This window comes from Asparagus officinalis, chromosome 6 (assembly GCF_001876935.1).
Source record: "Asparagus officinalis chromosome 6, Aspof.V1, whole genome shotgun sequence".
Classification (NCBI taxonomy): Eukaryota; Viridiplantae; Streptophyta; class Magnoliopsida; order Asparagales; family Asparagaceae; genus Asparagus; species Asparagus officinalis.
Genome location: NC_033799.1, coordinates 50,768,887 through 50,783,444, shown reverse-complemented (window position 1 = coordinate 50,783,444; position 14,558 = coordinate 50,768,887). Strand labels below are relative to the sequence as shown.

At 42.2% G+C, this 14,558-nt stretch overlaps 1 protein-coding gene across 1 annotated transcript; it reads left to right on the top strand.

The window, feature by feature from the left end:
- On the top strand, nt 12,697–14,117 carry LOC109846172 (glutamic acid-rich protein-like). The gene is made up of 2 exons (XM_020415395.1): nt 12,697–12,735; nt 13,737–14,117. Exons 1-2 carry the CDS (start codon nt 12,697–12,699, stop codon nt 14,115–14,117), a joined length of 420 nt encoding a protein of 139 aa, XP_020270984.1.

Genomic DNA, 14,558 nt, shown 5'->3' with positions numbered 1-14,558 from the left:
CTTCCTACAGTTAGGATTGTCTCAAAACACCCACTTGGTCAAACCTTCTTACAGTTAGGACCACAGTCAAAATCCCCTCTCGATTCCCCCAATGAACGAGAGGTCCACAAATTGAGCGATCAAACCTTCCTACAGTTAGGATTGTCTCAAAACACCCACTTGGTCAAACCTTCTTACAGTTAGGACCACAGTCAAAATCCCCTCTCGATTCCCCCAATGAACGAGAGGTCCACAAATTGAGCGATCAAACCTTCCTACAGTTAGGATTGTCTCAAAACACCCACTTGGTCAAACCTTCTTACAGTTAGGACCACAGTCAAAATCCCCTCTCGATTCCCCCAATGAACGAGAGGTCCACAAATTGAGCGATCAAACCTTCCTACAGTTAGGATTGTCTCAAAACACCCACTTGGTCAAACCTTCTTACAGTTAGGACCACAGTCAAAATCCCCTCTCGATTCCCCCAATGAACGAGAGGTCCACAAATTGAGCGATCAAACCTTCCTACAGTTAGGATTGTCTCAAAACACCCACTTGGTCAAACCTTCTTACAGTTAGGACCACAGTCAAAATCCCCTCTCGATTCCCCCAATGAACGAGAGGTCCACAAATTGAGCGATCAAACCTTCCTACAGTTAGGATTGTCTCAAAACACCCACTTGGTCAAACCTTCTTACAGTTAGGACCACAGTCAAAATCCCCTCTCGATTCCCCCAATGAACGAGAGGTCCACAAATTGAGCGATCAAACCTTCCTACAGTTAGGATTGTCTCAAAACACCCACTTGGTCAAACCTTCTTACAGTTAGGACCACAGTCAAAATCCCCTCTCGATTCCCCCAATGAACGAGAGGTCCACAAATTGAGCGATCAAACCTTCCTACAGTTAGGATTGTCTCAAAACACCCACTTGGTCAAACCTTCTTACAGTTAGGACCACAGTCAAAATCCCCTCTCGATTCCCCCAATGAACGAGAGGTCCACAAATTGAGCGATCAAACCTTCCTACAGTTAGGATTGTCTCAAAACACCCACTTGGTCAAACCTTCTTACAGTTAGGACCACAGTCAAAATCCCCTCTCGATTCCCCCAATGAACGAGAGGTCCACAAATTGAGCGATCAAACCTTCCTACAGTTAGGATTGTCTCAAAACACCCACTTGGTCAAACCTTCTTACAGTTAGGACCACAGTCAAAATCCCCTCTCGATTCCCCCAATGAACGAGAGGTCCACAAATTGAGCGATCAAACCTTCCTACAGTTAGGATTGTCTCAAAACACCCACTTGGTCAAACCTTCTTACAGTTAGGACCACAGTCAAAATCCCCTCTCGATTCCCCCAATGAACGAGAGGTCCACAAATTGAGCGATCAAACCTTCCTACAGTTAGGATTGTCTCAAAACACCCACTTGGTCAAACCTTCTTACAGTTAGGACCACAGTCAAAATCCCCTCTCGATTCCCCCAATGAACGAGAGGTCCACAAATTGAGCGATCAAACCTTCCTACAGTTAGGATTGTCTCAAAACACCCACTTGGTCAAACCTTCTTACAGTTAGGACCACAGTCAAAATCCCCTCTCGATTCCCCCAATGAACGAGAGGTCCACAAATTGAGCGATCAAACCTTCCTACAGTTAGGATTGTCTCAAAACACCCACTTGGTCAAACCTTCTTACAGTTAGGACCACAGTCAAAATCCCCTCTCGATTCCCCCAATGAACGAGAGGTCCACAAATTGAGCGATCAAACCTTCCTACAGTTAGGATTGTCTCAAAACACCCACTTGGTCAAACCTTCTTACAGTTAGGACCACAGTCAAAATCCCCTCTCGATTCCCCCAATGAACGAGAGGTCCACAAATTGAGCGATCAAACCTTCCTACAGTTAGGATTGTCTCAAAACACCCACTTGGTCAAACCTTCTTACAGTTAGGACCACAGTCAAAATCCCCTCTCGATTCCCCCAATGAACGAGAGGTCCACAAATTGAGCGATCAAACCTTCCTACAGTTAGGATTGTCTCAAAACACCCACTTGGTCAAACCTTCTTACAGTTAGGACCACAGTCAAAATCCCCTCTCGATTCCCCCAATGAACGAGAGGTCCACAAATTGAGCGATCAAACCTTCCTACAGTTAGGATTGTCTCAAAACACCCACTTGGTCAAACCTTCTTACAGTTAGGACCACAGTCAAAATCCCCTCTCGATTCCCCCAATGAACGAGAGGTCCACAAATTGAGCGATCAAACCTTCCTACAGTTAGGATTGTCTCAAAACACCCACTTGGTCAAACCTTCTTACAGTTAGGACCACAGTCAAAATCCCCTCTCGATTCCCCCAATGAACGAGAGGTCCACAAATTGAGCGATCAAACCTTCCTACAGTTAGGATTGTCTCAAAACACCCACTTGGTCAAACCTTCTTACAGTTAGGACCACAGTCAAAATCCCCTCTCGATTCCCCCAATGAACGAGAGGTCCACAAATTGAGCGATCAAACCTTCCTACAGTTAGGATTGTCTCAAAACACCCACTTGGTCAAACCTTCTTACAGTTAGGACCACAGTCAAAATCCCCTCTCGATTCCCCCAATGAACGAGAGGTCCACAAATTGAGCGATCAAACCTTCCTACAGTTAGGATTGTCTCAAAACACCCACTTGGTCAAACCTTCTTACAGTTAGGACCACAGTCAAAATCCCCTCTCGATTCCCCCAATGAACGAGAGGTCCACAAATTGAGCGATCAAACCTTCCTACAGTTAGGATTGTCTCAAAACACCCACTTGGTCAAACCTTCTTACAGTTAGGACCACAGTCAAAATCCCCTCTCGATTCCCCCAATGAACGAGAGGTCCACAAATTGAGCGATCAAACCTTCCTACAGTTAGGATTGTCTCAAAACACCCACTTGGTCAAACCTTCTTACAGTTAGGACCACAGTCAAAATCCCCTCTCGATTCCCCCAATGAACGAGAGGTCCACAAATTGAGCGATCAAACCTTCCTACAGTTAGGATTGTCTCAAAACACCCACTTGGTCAAACCTTCTTACAGTTAGGACCACAGTCAAAATCCCCTCTCGATTCCCCCAATGAACGAGAGGTCCACAAATTGAGCGATCAAACCTTCCTACAGTTAGGATTGTCTCAAAACACCCACTTGGTCAAACCTTCTTACAGTTAGGACCACAGTCAAAATCCCCTCTCGATTCCCCCAATGAACGAGAGGTCCACAAATTGAGCGATCAAACCTTCCTACAGTTAGGATTGTCTCAAAACACCCACTTGGTCAAACCTTCTTACAGTTAGGACCACAGTCAAAATCCCCTCTCGATTCCCCCAATGAACGAGAGGTCCACAAATTGAGCGATCAAACCTTCCTACAGTTAGGATTGTCTCAAAACACCCACTTGGTCAAACCTTCTTACAGTTAGGACCACAGTCAAAATCCCCTCTCGATTCCCCCAATGAACGAGAGGTCCACAAATTGAGCGATCAAACCTTCCTACAGTTAGGATTGTCTCAAAACACCCACTTGGTCAAACCTTCTTACAGTTAGGACCACAGTCAAAATCCCCTCTCGATTCCCCCAATGAACGAGAGGTCCACAAATTGAGCGATCAAACCTTCCTACAGTTAGGATTGTCTCAAAACACCCACTTGGTCAAACCTTCTTACAGTTAGGACCACAGTCAAAATCCCCTCTCGATTCCCCCAATGAACGAGAGGTCCACAAATTGAGCGATCAAACCTTCCTACAGTTAGGATTGTCTCAAAACACCCACTTGGTCAAACCTTCTTACAGTTAGGACCACAGTCAAAATCCCCTCTCGATTCCCCCAATGAACGAGAGGTCCACAAATTGAGCGATCAAACCTTCCTACAGTTAGGATTGTCTCAAAACACCCACTTGGTCAAACCTTCTTACAGTTAGGACCACAGTCAAAATCCCCTCTCGATTCCCCCAATGAACGAGAGGTCCACAAATTGAGCGATCAAACCTTCCTACAGTTAGGATTGTCTCAAAACACCCACTTGGTCAAACCTTCTTACAGTTAGGACCACAGTCAAAATCCCCTCTCGATTCCCCCAATGAACGAGAGGTCCACAAATTGAGCGATCAAACCTTCCTACAGTTAGGATTGTCTCAAAACACCCACTTGGTCAAACCTTCTTACAGTTAGGACCACAGTCAAAATCCCCTCTCGATTCCCCCAATGAACGAGAGGTCCACAAATTGAGCGATCAAACCTTCCTACAGTTAGGATTGTCTCAAAACACCCACTTGGTCAAACCTTCTTACAGTTAGGACCACAGTCAAAATCCCCTCTCGATTCCCCCAATGAACGAGAGGTCCACAAATTGAGCGATCAAACCTTCCTACAGTTAGGATTGTCTCAAAACACCCACTTGGTCAAACCTTCTTACAGTTAGGACCACAGTCAAAATCCCCTCTCGATTCCCCCAATGAACGAGAGGTCCACAAATTGAGCGATCAAACCTTCCTACAGTTAGGATTGTCTCAAAACACCCACTTGGTCAAACCTTCTTACAGTTAGGACCACAGTCAAAATCCCCTCTCGATTCCCCCAATGAACGAGAGGTCCACAAATTGAGCGATCAAACCTTCCTACAGTTAGGATTGTCTCAAAACACCCACTTGGTCAAACCTTCTTACAGTTAGGACCACAGTCAAAATCCCCTCTCGATTCCCCCAATGAACGAGAGGTCCACAAATTGAGCGATCAAACCTTCCTACAGTTAGGATTGTCTCAAAACACCCACTTGGTCAAACCTTCTTACAGTTAGGACCACAGTCAAAATCCCCTCTCGATTCCCCCAATGAACGAGAGGTCCACAAATTGAGCGATCAAACCTTCCTACAGTTAGGATTGTCTCAAAACACCCACTTGGTCAAACCTTCTTACAGTTAGGACCACAGTCAAAATCCCCTCTCGATTCCCCCAATGAACGAGAGGTCCACAAATTGAGCGATCAAACCTTCCTACAGTTAGGATTGTCTCAAAACACCCACTTGGTCAAACCTTCTTACAGTTAGGACCACAGTCAAAATCCCCTCTCGATTCCCCCAATGAACGAGAGGTCCACAAATTGAGCGATCAAACCTTCCTACAGTTAGGATTGTCTCAAAACACCCACTTGGTCAAACCTTCTTACAGTTAGGACCACAGTCAAAATCCCCTCTCGATTCCCCCAATGAACGAGAGGTCCACAAATTGAGCGATCAAACCTTCCTACAGTTAGGATTGTCTCAAAACACCCACTTGGTCAAACCTTCTTACAGTTAGGACCACAGTCAAAATCCCCTCTCGATTCCCCCAATGAACGAGAGGTCCACAAATTGAGCGATCAAACCTTCCTACAGTTAGGATTGTCTCAAAACACCCACTTGGTCAAACCTTCTTACAGTTAGGACCACAGTCAAAATCCCCTCTCGATTCCCCCAATGAACGAGAGGTCCACAAATTGAGCGATCAAACCTTCCTACAGTTAGGATTGTCTCAAAACACCCACTTGGTCAAACCTTCTTACAGTTAGGACCACAGTCAAAATCCCCTCTCGATTCCCCCAATGAACGAGAGGTCCACAAATTGAGCGATCAAACCTTCCTACAGTTAGGATTGTCTCAAAACACCCACTTGGTCAAACCTTCTTACAGTTAGGACCACAGTCAAAATCCCCTCTCGATTCCCCCAATGAACGAGAGGTCCACAAATTGAGCGATCAAACCTTCCTACAGTTAGGATTGTCTCAAAACACCCACTTGGTCAAACCTTCAGTTTGAACCAAATTTGAACCAGAATTCAAATTGGAGCTGAATTAAACATTGGAACGACTTTTGATCAACCTACGGTTCATTCCTTCACCTATTTAACCCCTCTACCATATATTTGGAAGGGTCGGAGAGATTTTGAACCCAAATACTGCCTTTTTGGCACATTTTTGGGCCGGTTCAGATTATTCGAACCTAAAGAACACTCCGAAAAGTATACGAGTATAAACTGCTTCTTAATACTCCAATAAGGTATATGAGTATAAACTATTCCCTATTTTTGGTTTAAGAAGTTCCTGGAGAATATTGTTTATAAATATTCTTAAGGATAACTCAACCACACTACGCCGGACAACGCGTTGTACATAAAGACTCGACGCCACAATCGATGGTCAGCTAAAAATTAGAAATCAGGAATCGACTTCAAAGTTCAAAATTCCGACAAACGGTCAGACAAGAAATGCAGCACCGGAACTCTTACAGACTTTCGACAAAGCACCGAAAAGCCTGGAGAATTGAAGGAGTCAAGAACGGGAATCATTCCAAGATCCCATTACACCGACTAAAGGTGGGGGCAATCATATCCAAAGTATTCCAGACTCTTCTATAAAAGAACGAGACTGAAATACTTTGGAGGGGGTATCTGTAGGCATATAAAATTGCTTATAGGTCCCTTAGCTCAGCTCGGCACAAACCGACGAACCAACGAGGCGACGAGATTGACAAATCGCACGCAAACAATGGAATGAACCCACCCGCGTGCAGAATCAAGCTAACGAGTTAAGGAATCAACGAGTCATCCAACCGAGAATAGACTCGGACGAATCACGATCGAATCAAGATCAGTTTCGGACTCGAACTCAGAAGCAGATTTACTGCCAAATCAGGAATCCGACTTACTGCCAAATCAGATCAACCAATCAGAGTCTCAATCAACCGAATCACGGACAAAACCGGAAAACGGACACAACTCAAAAACTCGGAAAACCCACACCCATAGGTGGCTCGGCACAGTGTCGGCCACCCAGAGGTGGCCGACAGTGGCCGGTGGCTAGGCACAGTGTCGGCCACCCCGAGGTGGCCGACAGTGGCCCGAGGTGGCCGACAGTGGCCAGAGGTGGCCGACATTTCCCTTTTTGCAGCCACTGTCCTGAGAGCCTATAAATAGGCCTAGAGATGTTCATTTTCAGAGGTCGAACTTTCAAGAGCCGAAACTCTGCCGGATTGAAGAGTGAACTCGGAGCTTGAAGACCAGAAGACTTGCACATTCAGATCTGATCCTCGGCGACCATCCACGTCAGAAAAGGCAGGATCTCGAGAGGAAGAAAGAACAGATCTGAGATCTACACGAGACTACACTCCAGATCTAAGCTTGGTCTTAGATCTCGAGATCTGAGCGATTATTCCCTTGGTGGATTAATCCCTCCCGGCTATTATTCCCTTCGTGGAATAATACCCGCATACTCGTGTAGATCCGACCGGATCTAGATCGCGCGGTGGTCCACGGATTAACCCCGGCGTTGGCAAAGAACCCACACAAGCAAGCAACCGCAAAACAGGAGCTTGCGATTTGTTCACAAGAGGAAAGTTGTAATTTTTATTTTTTTCTTTGATTTAGTTGTAACCGGATCTATAAAAGACCGGATCTTTGTAATCCAAGATGACAATCATTTCAATGAAAAAGACAACAGTTTTCCCCGCGAACAAACAACCTTATCTGATCACATGAACATTAACTTCCCCATCCCAACTCTTCTCGTTATTTCTAAATCAACGATCATAATCCTTATTAAAACTATGGTTCACCACTAAACACACCCACACATGTCACTAGGTCTGTTCATGACGCACAAGGCCACTAAGTCATGAACTACTAAGGTTCTCAAACACAGCCAGAAACAATCAATGCAACTAATCATGTGCAATAATATCGTAACATATCAGATAATCAAGATTAAGAATTATAAATCATAAACAGAGTCTACATAATTTAGAAATATTTCCTTTTCCAAAATAATTTCTTTTAAAATTATCATAATTTTCCTCAAATGATTCTATTCTCAAATAAATTCTTTTTAATTAATATAATTATCCAGAAATGATTCTACTATCGAAATAAATTCTTTTAATTCATTATAATTAATCTAAAATAATCCTGTTGTCAAAATAAATTCTTTAATTTACTATAATTATGCTAAAAATACTATTTATCACATAATTACGATTTATTTGATATTATTCATCAAACTCACATAGATAATTATTAACAGATCTAAACACTAATAAACAATTAAAAATGTAAATTCGCACGATACGACAAATATAAGAATTGAAACAAACTAAACGGGAATTAGGATCTTGCCTCGGTGCGTCGAACAAGTCGACGTCGGTGGCACGAGTCGGATCCGACACGGTGGGCACGGTGTCGAAAGATCCCCGACGAGGGGCAGCGGGAACGGGGCAACGACGAACTCGGCAGTGGCGGATCTGGCGGACGCGGGTTCGGAGTTCGTCGGCACGGCCGGTGTCGGCGGCTGCAGCGCTGGCGGGTTCGCTGCTACAGAGGAGGGCGGCCACCTGCGATCTGAGCAGGCTGCGAACGGTGAAGGGTGCTGATGGCGCGCGAGTTGGACGAGAAGGTGATGGCGGAGAGGAGATCACGCGTCGGGCGTTCTGCCCGGTGGTGTTGGTACGCGCCGCCTGACTAGGAAGGGAGATGGGTTGAGGTGTGCTGCAAGAGTGTGGCTGGCGGTTGCGGGCGAAGCAGGCGCGAGGTGCCAGGACAGATGGGCGCGCCTGGTGATTCTCGGCGGCGCCGGCGACGGGAGGCGGCTCAAATGTGGGTGGCTGGAGGTGGTGTCTGGGCCGGCAATCGAGGAAGGAGTAGTGAGGGTGATTTGGGTGCGCACAGGGGGTTTGGAGGGAGATTTGCGCGACGGGGCTCATGTGCCGGCGGGTGTCGCGAAAGAGCTAAGAGGAGGACGACGGGAGGGAGCGGTGGCGGTGATGGGGGGCGGTGCCGTAGGAGAGAGAGGAAGGAGATGGGGTTACGAGGCGCGGTGTTGGTTTGAAAACGAGAGAAGAGAAAAATAAAGGACAATATATATATAAAACATACTATATTTTATATTATATATATATATATATAATATATATATATTTATATATATAATATATATATATAATATATATATATATATATATATATATATATATGGAAAATTAGGGTTAGGTATAAAATAATTTAAATAAAATAATTACGGGTATTTAAAAATTAAAATAATTATATAATAATTATCTGCAAACAAAAACGTACATGTTATGCTAATACAACAGTTGATACGAAATAGTCGAAAAAATACCCATATTGTACAATTAAACGAAGAATAATTAATAAATCAAATATAATTACTTACATTTAAAATCCAATAATTATGGGATAATTATATACACAGTAAAACGTACTCGTTATACTAATACGACAGATAATTTGTAATAGTAGAAATAATACAACAAATTATACAAATAATACGTAATTAATAATACAACGTATTATACGAAAATATACGTAATAATAAAAAATAATACAACGTATTATTCAAAATGACATGTGATAACACCGATAACACAACAGATTAATTTTAGAAATTTCTACCGCATAAAATTAATTTATAAATATTAATATCATTTAAATAAGTATAAAATCGCATTTTTAAATCATAGAAAATCCTAGAAAATCAAAAAATACTAATACTCTTTTTAAAAATAATAATTAAATATTTTAAAATATCAAAAAATTATTTTAACTGGCATTAAAAATTCATGGTCCTTACAAATGGACAACTAATGAGTCCCATCAACCTGCGACTCTCCGTGCGCCGGACTCGCTGCCTGAAAGAGGGGAAACAACGAGCATCAAAGTGCTAGTGAGATCATCACTACCTCTCCCCAGGGGAAGGGGTAGGAGTATATAAGAAAATAGAGCCAGTACTTACATATATCCAATCATTCATATAGCTCTCTATGAAAAACAAATAGTCAAGGAAACATACTCAAATCTCTAACATAAAGAATAAATACATCATCTCGAATTACATCTCAGTAACCTACTCTAATATAAGAGGATGTCAACCAAACCAAAACGAATATAACTGCCGTCCATAATGGGTGTGCCAAAATCTCAAAAGAAATACCCTACTCGTGGGTAATCTATCATGGAAGTAAAACTTATAACTGATCAAATACCTATGTGTGCATCATCTTGTGCTATAGCGATACTCTTGTAGTATTCTTACTCAATCGCTCTGCGGCAATAGGCTTTATCATCTCCCTATTCCGGATACATATAATAACGATACTATTGTAATACTCTTACTCAATCGTTCTGCGGCAAATAGGTTTCATCTCCCTATTTTCGGGTACATATATAACAATACTATTCATATGTATTTATCAGTTTAACTTGTGTCAAAAGTGTGTCAATCTAACATAATCTAAGCATACATACACAAATCTCGGTATGCGTGTCCACATTTGAAGTTCACCATTATCCCAGGTGTTCAACAACTCTTAACATTGTAGTCTATAAGCACAAAGTCGAGAGAATCGCTCGAAAACCAAATAAAAATCCAAATGAAACATGCACGACCATCATCAGACTGACGGTCGACCGTGGCGGTTGACCGCGACGGGCTCCAGAGACTACCTAAGTCTATGTCTTGCACGCGGTCGACCGTGGCGATCGACCATGGACACACGCGATCGACTGTGGCGGTCGACCATGACCCAGATTTCCAGCTTCTCAGATTTTTAATATGTGGCGTGTTCACGTCGTATTTTTGTGATTTAAATATGGTAAAAACTTCATAAATTTTGCATACAAACATGTTACAGTAGATAGAAATATTTGGAAACAAAATCAACATATATAACCATGATTTTATGCATTATATTTATATTCAAAACCCTAAAACATGCATAAAAGCTCAAAACGATGAATCAAACTTCTTTCTTTAGATTAACCACGTTTTAAAAATTATCTTCAGATCTTAAATACATCTGTAAAATTCATTCTCAACCATTTTAGCATGAAAAGACCTAATCTTTATACATATAATACAAAAGAGTTGTCTTTTATTCATAATCTAGTCGTTTAGGCTCTACAAAACATGTTTAAATCTCTTTAAAAACATTTTGAAATTGGGAGGGGGATTAGCAGAGATGATACTCGCCTGAGATTATCGTAAAACATTTTAGAAGCAAGGTTGAAAGAGATCTCCACGCCAAAAGCCAAAAACCGAGAAAAAAATCCCGCTCGAAAGCCTCCAATCTTCTCTAAGAGGCTAGTAAATGCAAGCAAAAAGTTTGTCTCGCTGTGCATTAGACTTCATGACGAGCCATCGAAAAGGAGTTGCATGTCGAAGCGGAAGATGACTACGATGAGGCAAGGAACGAAGGAGTCATTTCTAGTTGTACGTCAATATCAGGTTCCTAACAAGGCTAGGTGGTACAGAAAGGATGGAGGAGCTCGCGAGTTTCCTCAGCTGAAGTTCTAACTTGAATGGTACTTCAAGTTCCTAAAGGGGAACCCATGATACGGGTGTATCTTCTCTTTGGAACTTAGCGATCCTCATGGAAGCTTGAGGATAGATGGTTCTCATGGTAACTTGAGAATAGAGGTGTAAAACAACACGGTGGAATGCAGGTTAAAGCATGAAACGAGAAGGTGAATCGAAGAATCGAAGCATCCAGTTTTCAGCTCGTGAGTCGACTCATACATACACATGAGTCAACTCATCAGGTTGAGTCGACTCATGCCTGTCATGAGTCGACTCACGAGACCCTGCCATTTTGTCAGAAGTTTCTGACCAATCGACTCATGTGAGTCATGAGTCGACCCATGTGTCATGAATCGACTCATATATGCACATGAGTCGACTCATAGATAGTTTCTTGGTTCGTTTGGGTTTCTGTTTGCACGAATTCTTGTGGGGTTTGGGCTTGGTTATTTACCACTTTGCCATCCACATTATTACATCTATATAAGGGGTTGTTTAGGGTTTCTAATGAATAGAGGTAATCAAAGATAGATTCTAATCAAGAGAGATTCGGGTTTAGAGAGAATTGAGAGTTTTTCTCGATTCTAGTGAGATTATGAGAGAGGGATTGTAATCTTTTCATATCATAATCTAGAGAGGGTATTTTTCTTCGCCACATACTGAATTATTCTTGTGTTTCTGCCATTCTCTTCTCAACCCACCTTTGATAATTCTACGATTAAAGGTGCTCGCACGGCGACTCATATCATCCATTCACCTAAATCTGCTGTATATACACTACTAGGGCTGCTGTGCATGCTAGAGATATTGAATGTAATCATCTAGAGTGTAGCTTATACCATAATATAAGTTTTAAGTTAGAAAATTATAAAAGACATAGTGTTTAGAATCTCATGTGGGTATACATGTATATAGGACAGAGAATCTTGGATTCATTCGTTGGCCGAGAGGATCCCGGCATAATCTATAGGTAACCTTTCATTGTTTCCTCTCAAGTCTTTGAGAGTTCGATTGATTACTTTCTTGAAATTTCTGCGAGTTAGTTTCCCATGCTAATTTGTATATCTTATCACTTCCTTAATATTCCTATTTAATTCACTTCATACGTTGGCTCTTTGTGATTGCTTAGCCATTGTTATCCTAATGTTGTTTATGTCAGTTTTATATCTTTGATATCCTCAAAATATTATATTGCAACATTTCGACTTGCTTCGATGATTCGACTATTAGTAATGATAATATTCCATTCTTTGTTGATAATTGATAGTCTATATTCATGGATTATGCCCTGTGTGAAGTAAGCTTCACCAATGGGTGGTAATAGTAATGTGTGCCGGTGGGGACAATGCCCTGTGTGAGGACGCTCACCAGTGGGTGTATAAAGGTATGCGCGGTTTATTGATTATCCCATGATTGGGGAGTTTGGAATCCTAAATATTAGACCTTGATTATTCATCTTTACATGTTATTTCATTCCGGTCAATGATAGCAATATAAGAATGGTAACTTAATGTTGAGATCCCTTTGTTCAAGTTTGATATCTATGTCTATCATTTTCATTCGTTCCCTTGTGTGGTACCCGAGATTTTTATGGTTACCTATTGGGCCTTAGGCTAACCCCTATTGTTTTTTAATCCACTCGCAGATCATACTACTGGCAAGGATAAGGGGATTGCAGACCCTGAAGTTGAAGATTAGCTCCGGAGGAAACTCTTAGTAGGAGTTAATTTATGTTCACTCTTGTAGTATTTTTGACTTATAAAACCTGTACTAATATTGTAGCCACTGCTATTATTATAATATTTTGTAGTTCCCTTTAGTGTTCTTCTATTTTGGTATTCTATGGACTCTGCTATCAACCTCGTGATCCTGAGTATTGCATATACATCTCCACTACCTTATTTTTCGCCCTTCGGTATATCTATATTGTGATATGCATAAAGATTTAGCAGGTCGACCATTCTTATTAGAAATAGGTCATGCCTAAATTTTTATGTACCTCCCTAAGGGGCGTTACAAAGTGGTATCAGAGCACAGGTTGACACCTTAAGAGTCATACATAAAATACTAAGGGGACATAGGGATGATTCAAGTCGGTGTCAAACACCAGTCATGGAAAGATTATTTTTCCCTGACATTCTTGTAATATCTAGATTTCTATTAGATTGGTTTTTACCCTTGGATGATGATAGATAACTTTTGGCAGGAATGAGATTCTGATTCGAATGTTTCTGGGATTGAAGGATCCATTAGCAGCAGGGAGGTGTGGTCAACACATTCAGATGATTAGGAGATCATCTCTGAGGAGACTGATCTAGAGGAGACATTTAGGGAGAGAGTGGATTACTCTTCGATTGGCCATCACACCCTGGGCAATTGGCAAAGAGTGGCGAGCTTGAGAGTGAGGACCCCGAAGAGGAGGACCCTAAAGAGGAGGACCCCAAAGAGGAGGACCCTAAAGAGGAGGACCCCGAGGAGGATGACCCTAAGGAGGAGGATCCCGAGGAGGAGGACCCCAAGGAGGACCCTATAGAGGAGGATCCTGTGGAGGAGGAGCCGGAGGAAAACCCTATAGAGGATGAGGATCTAGAGGAGGAGCCCATGGAGTGGGAATTTGAGGTTATGCAGGAGCCTCTACTTGGTGGAATACTAGAGGGAATTCCACTTGGATGGGAGCTCGACTTAGATGAGGAGGATTGGGCATGGGAGGATGAGCCAATGGTGGAGGATCCTATGAGGATGATGAGCAGGAGGAGATCAGCCTAGATGGTGATGAACCCCAACCAATTGAGGACTTCGATACAGAGTCTACTTCTAGCAGCTCTTCCACCTCTTCCTAGAGGTTGACCCATTGGGTCACTAACCTTAGGAATCTTATTACTTTTGGCTTTTGGGTGGACACCCAAGTGTGGTGTATTTTGGGATTGCATACTTTCATCTATATCTTAGATATAGATTATTATACTTTTGTAGAACTCTTGTATTGATGAATATATGTATGTTATATCAATGAGAAAGCTTTTGGAGAGATCAGTACTCTAGGTTGATTGTTGACGTTCCTTATGTATATATATTATATGAGTAATAAAGATATTTCAATGTGAGTACTATGAGTAAGTGTGGAATCTGAGCCTTTGCTATATTTTCATGTAGATAATGGTGAGAACAAGAGCAAATCAGACCACAGATAGGGAAGGACAACGCATG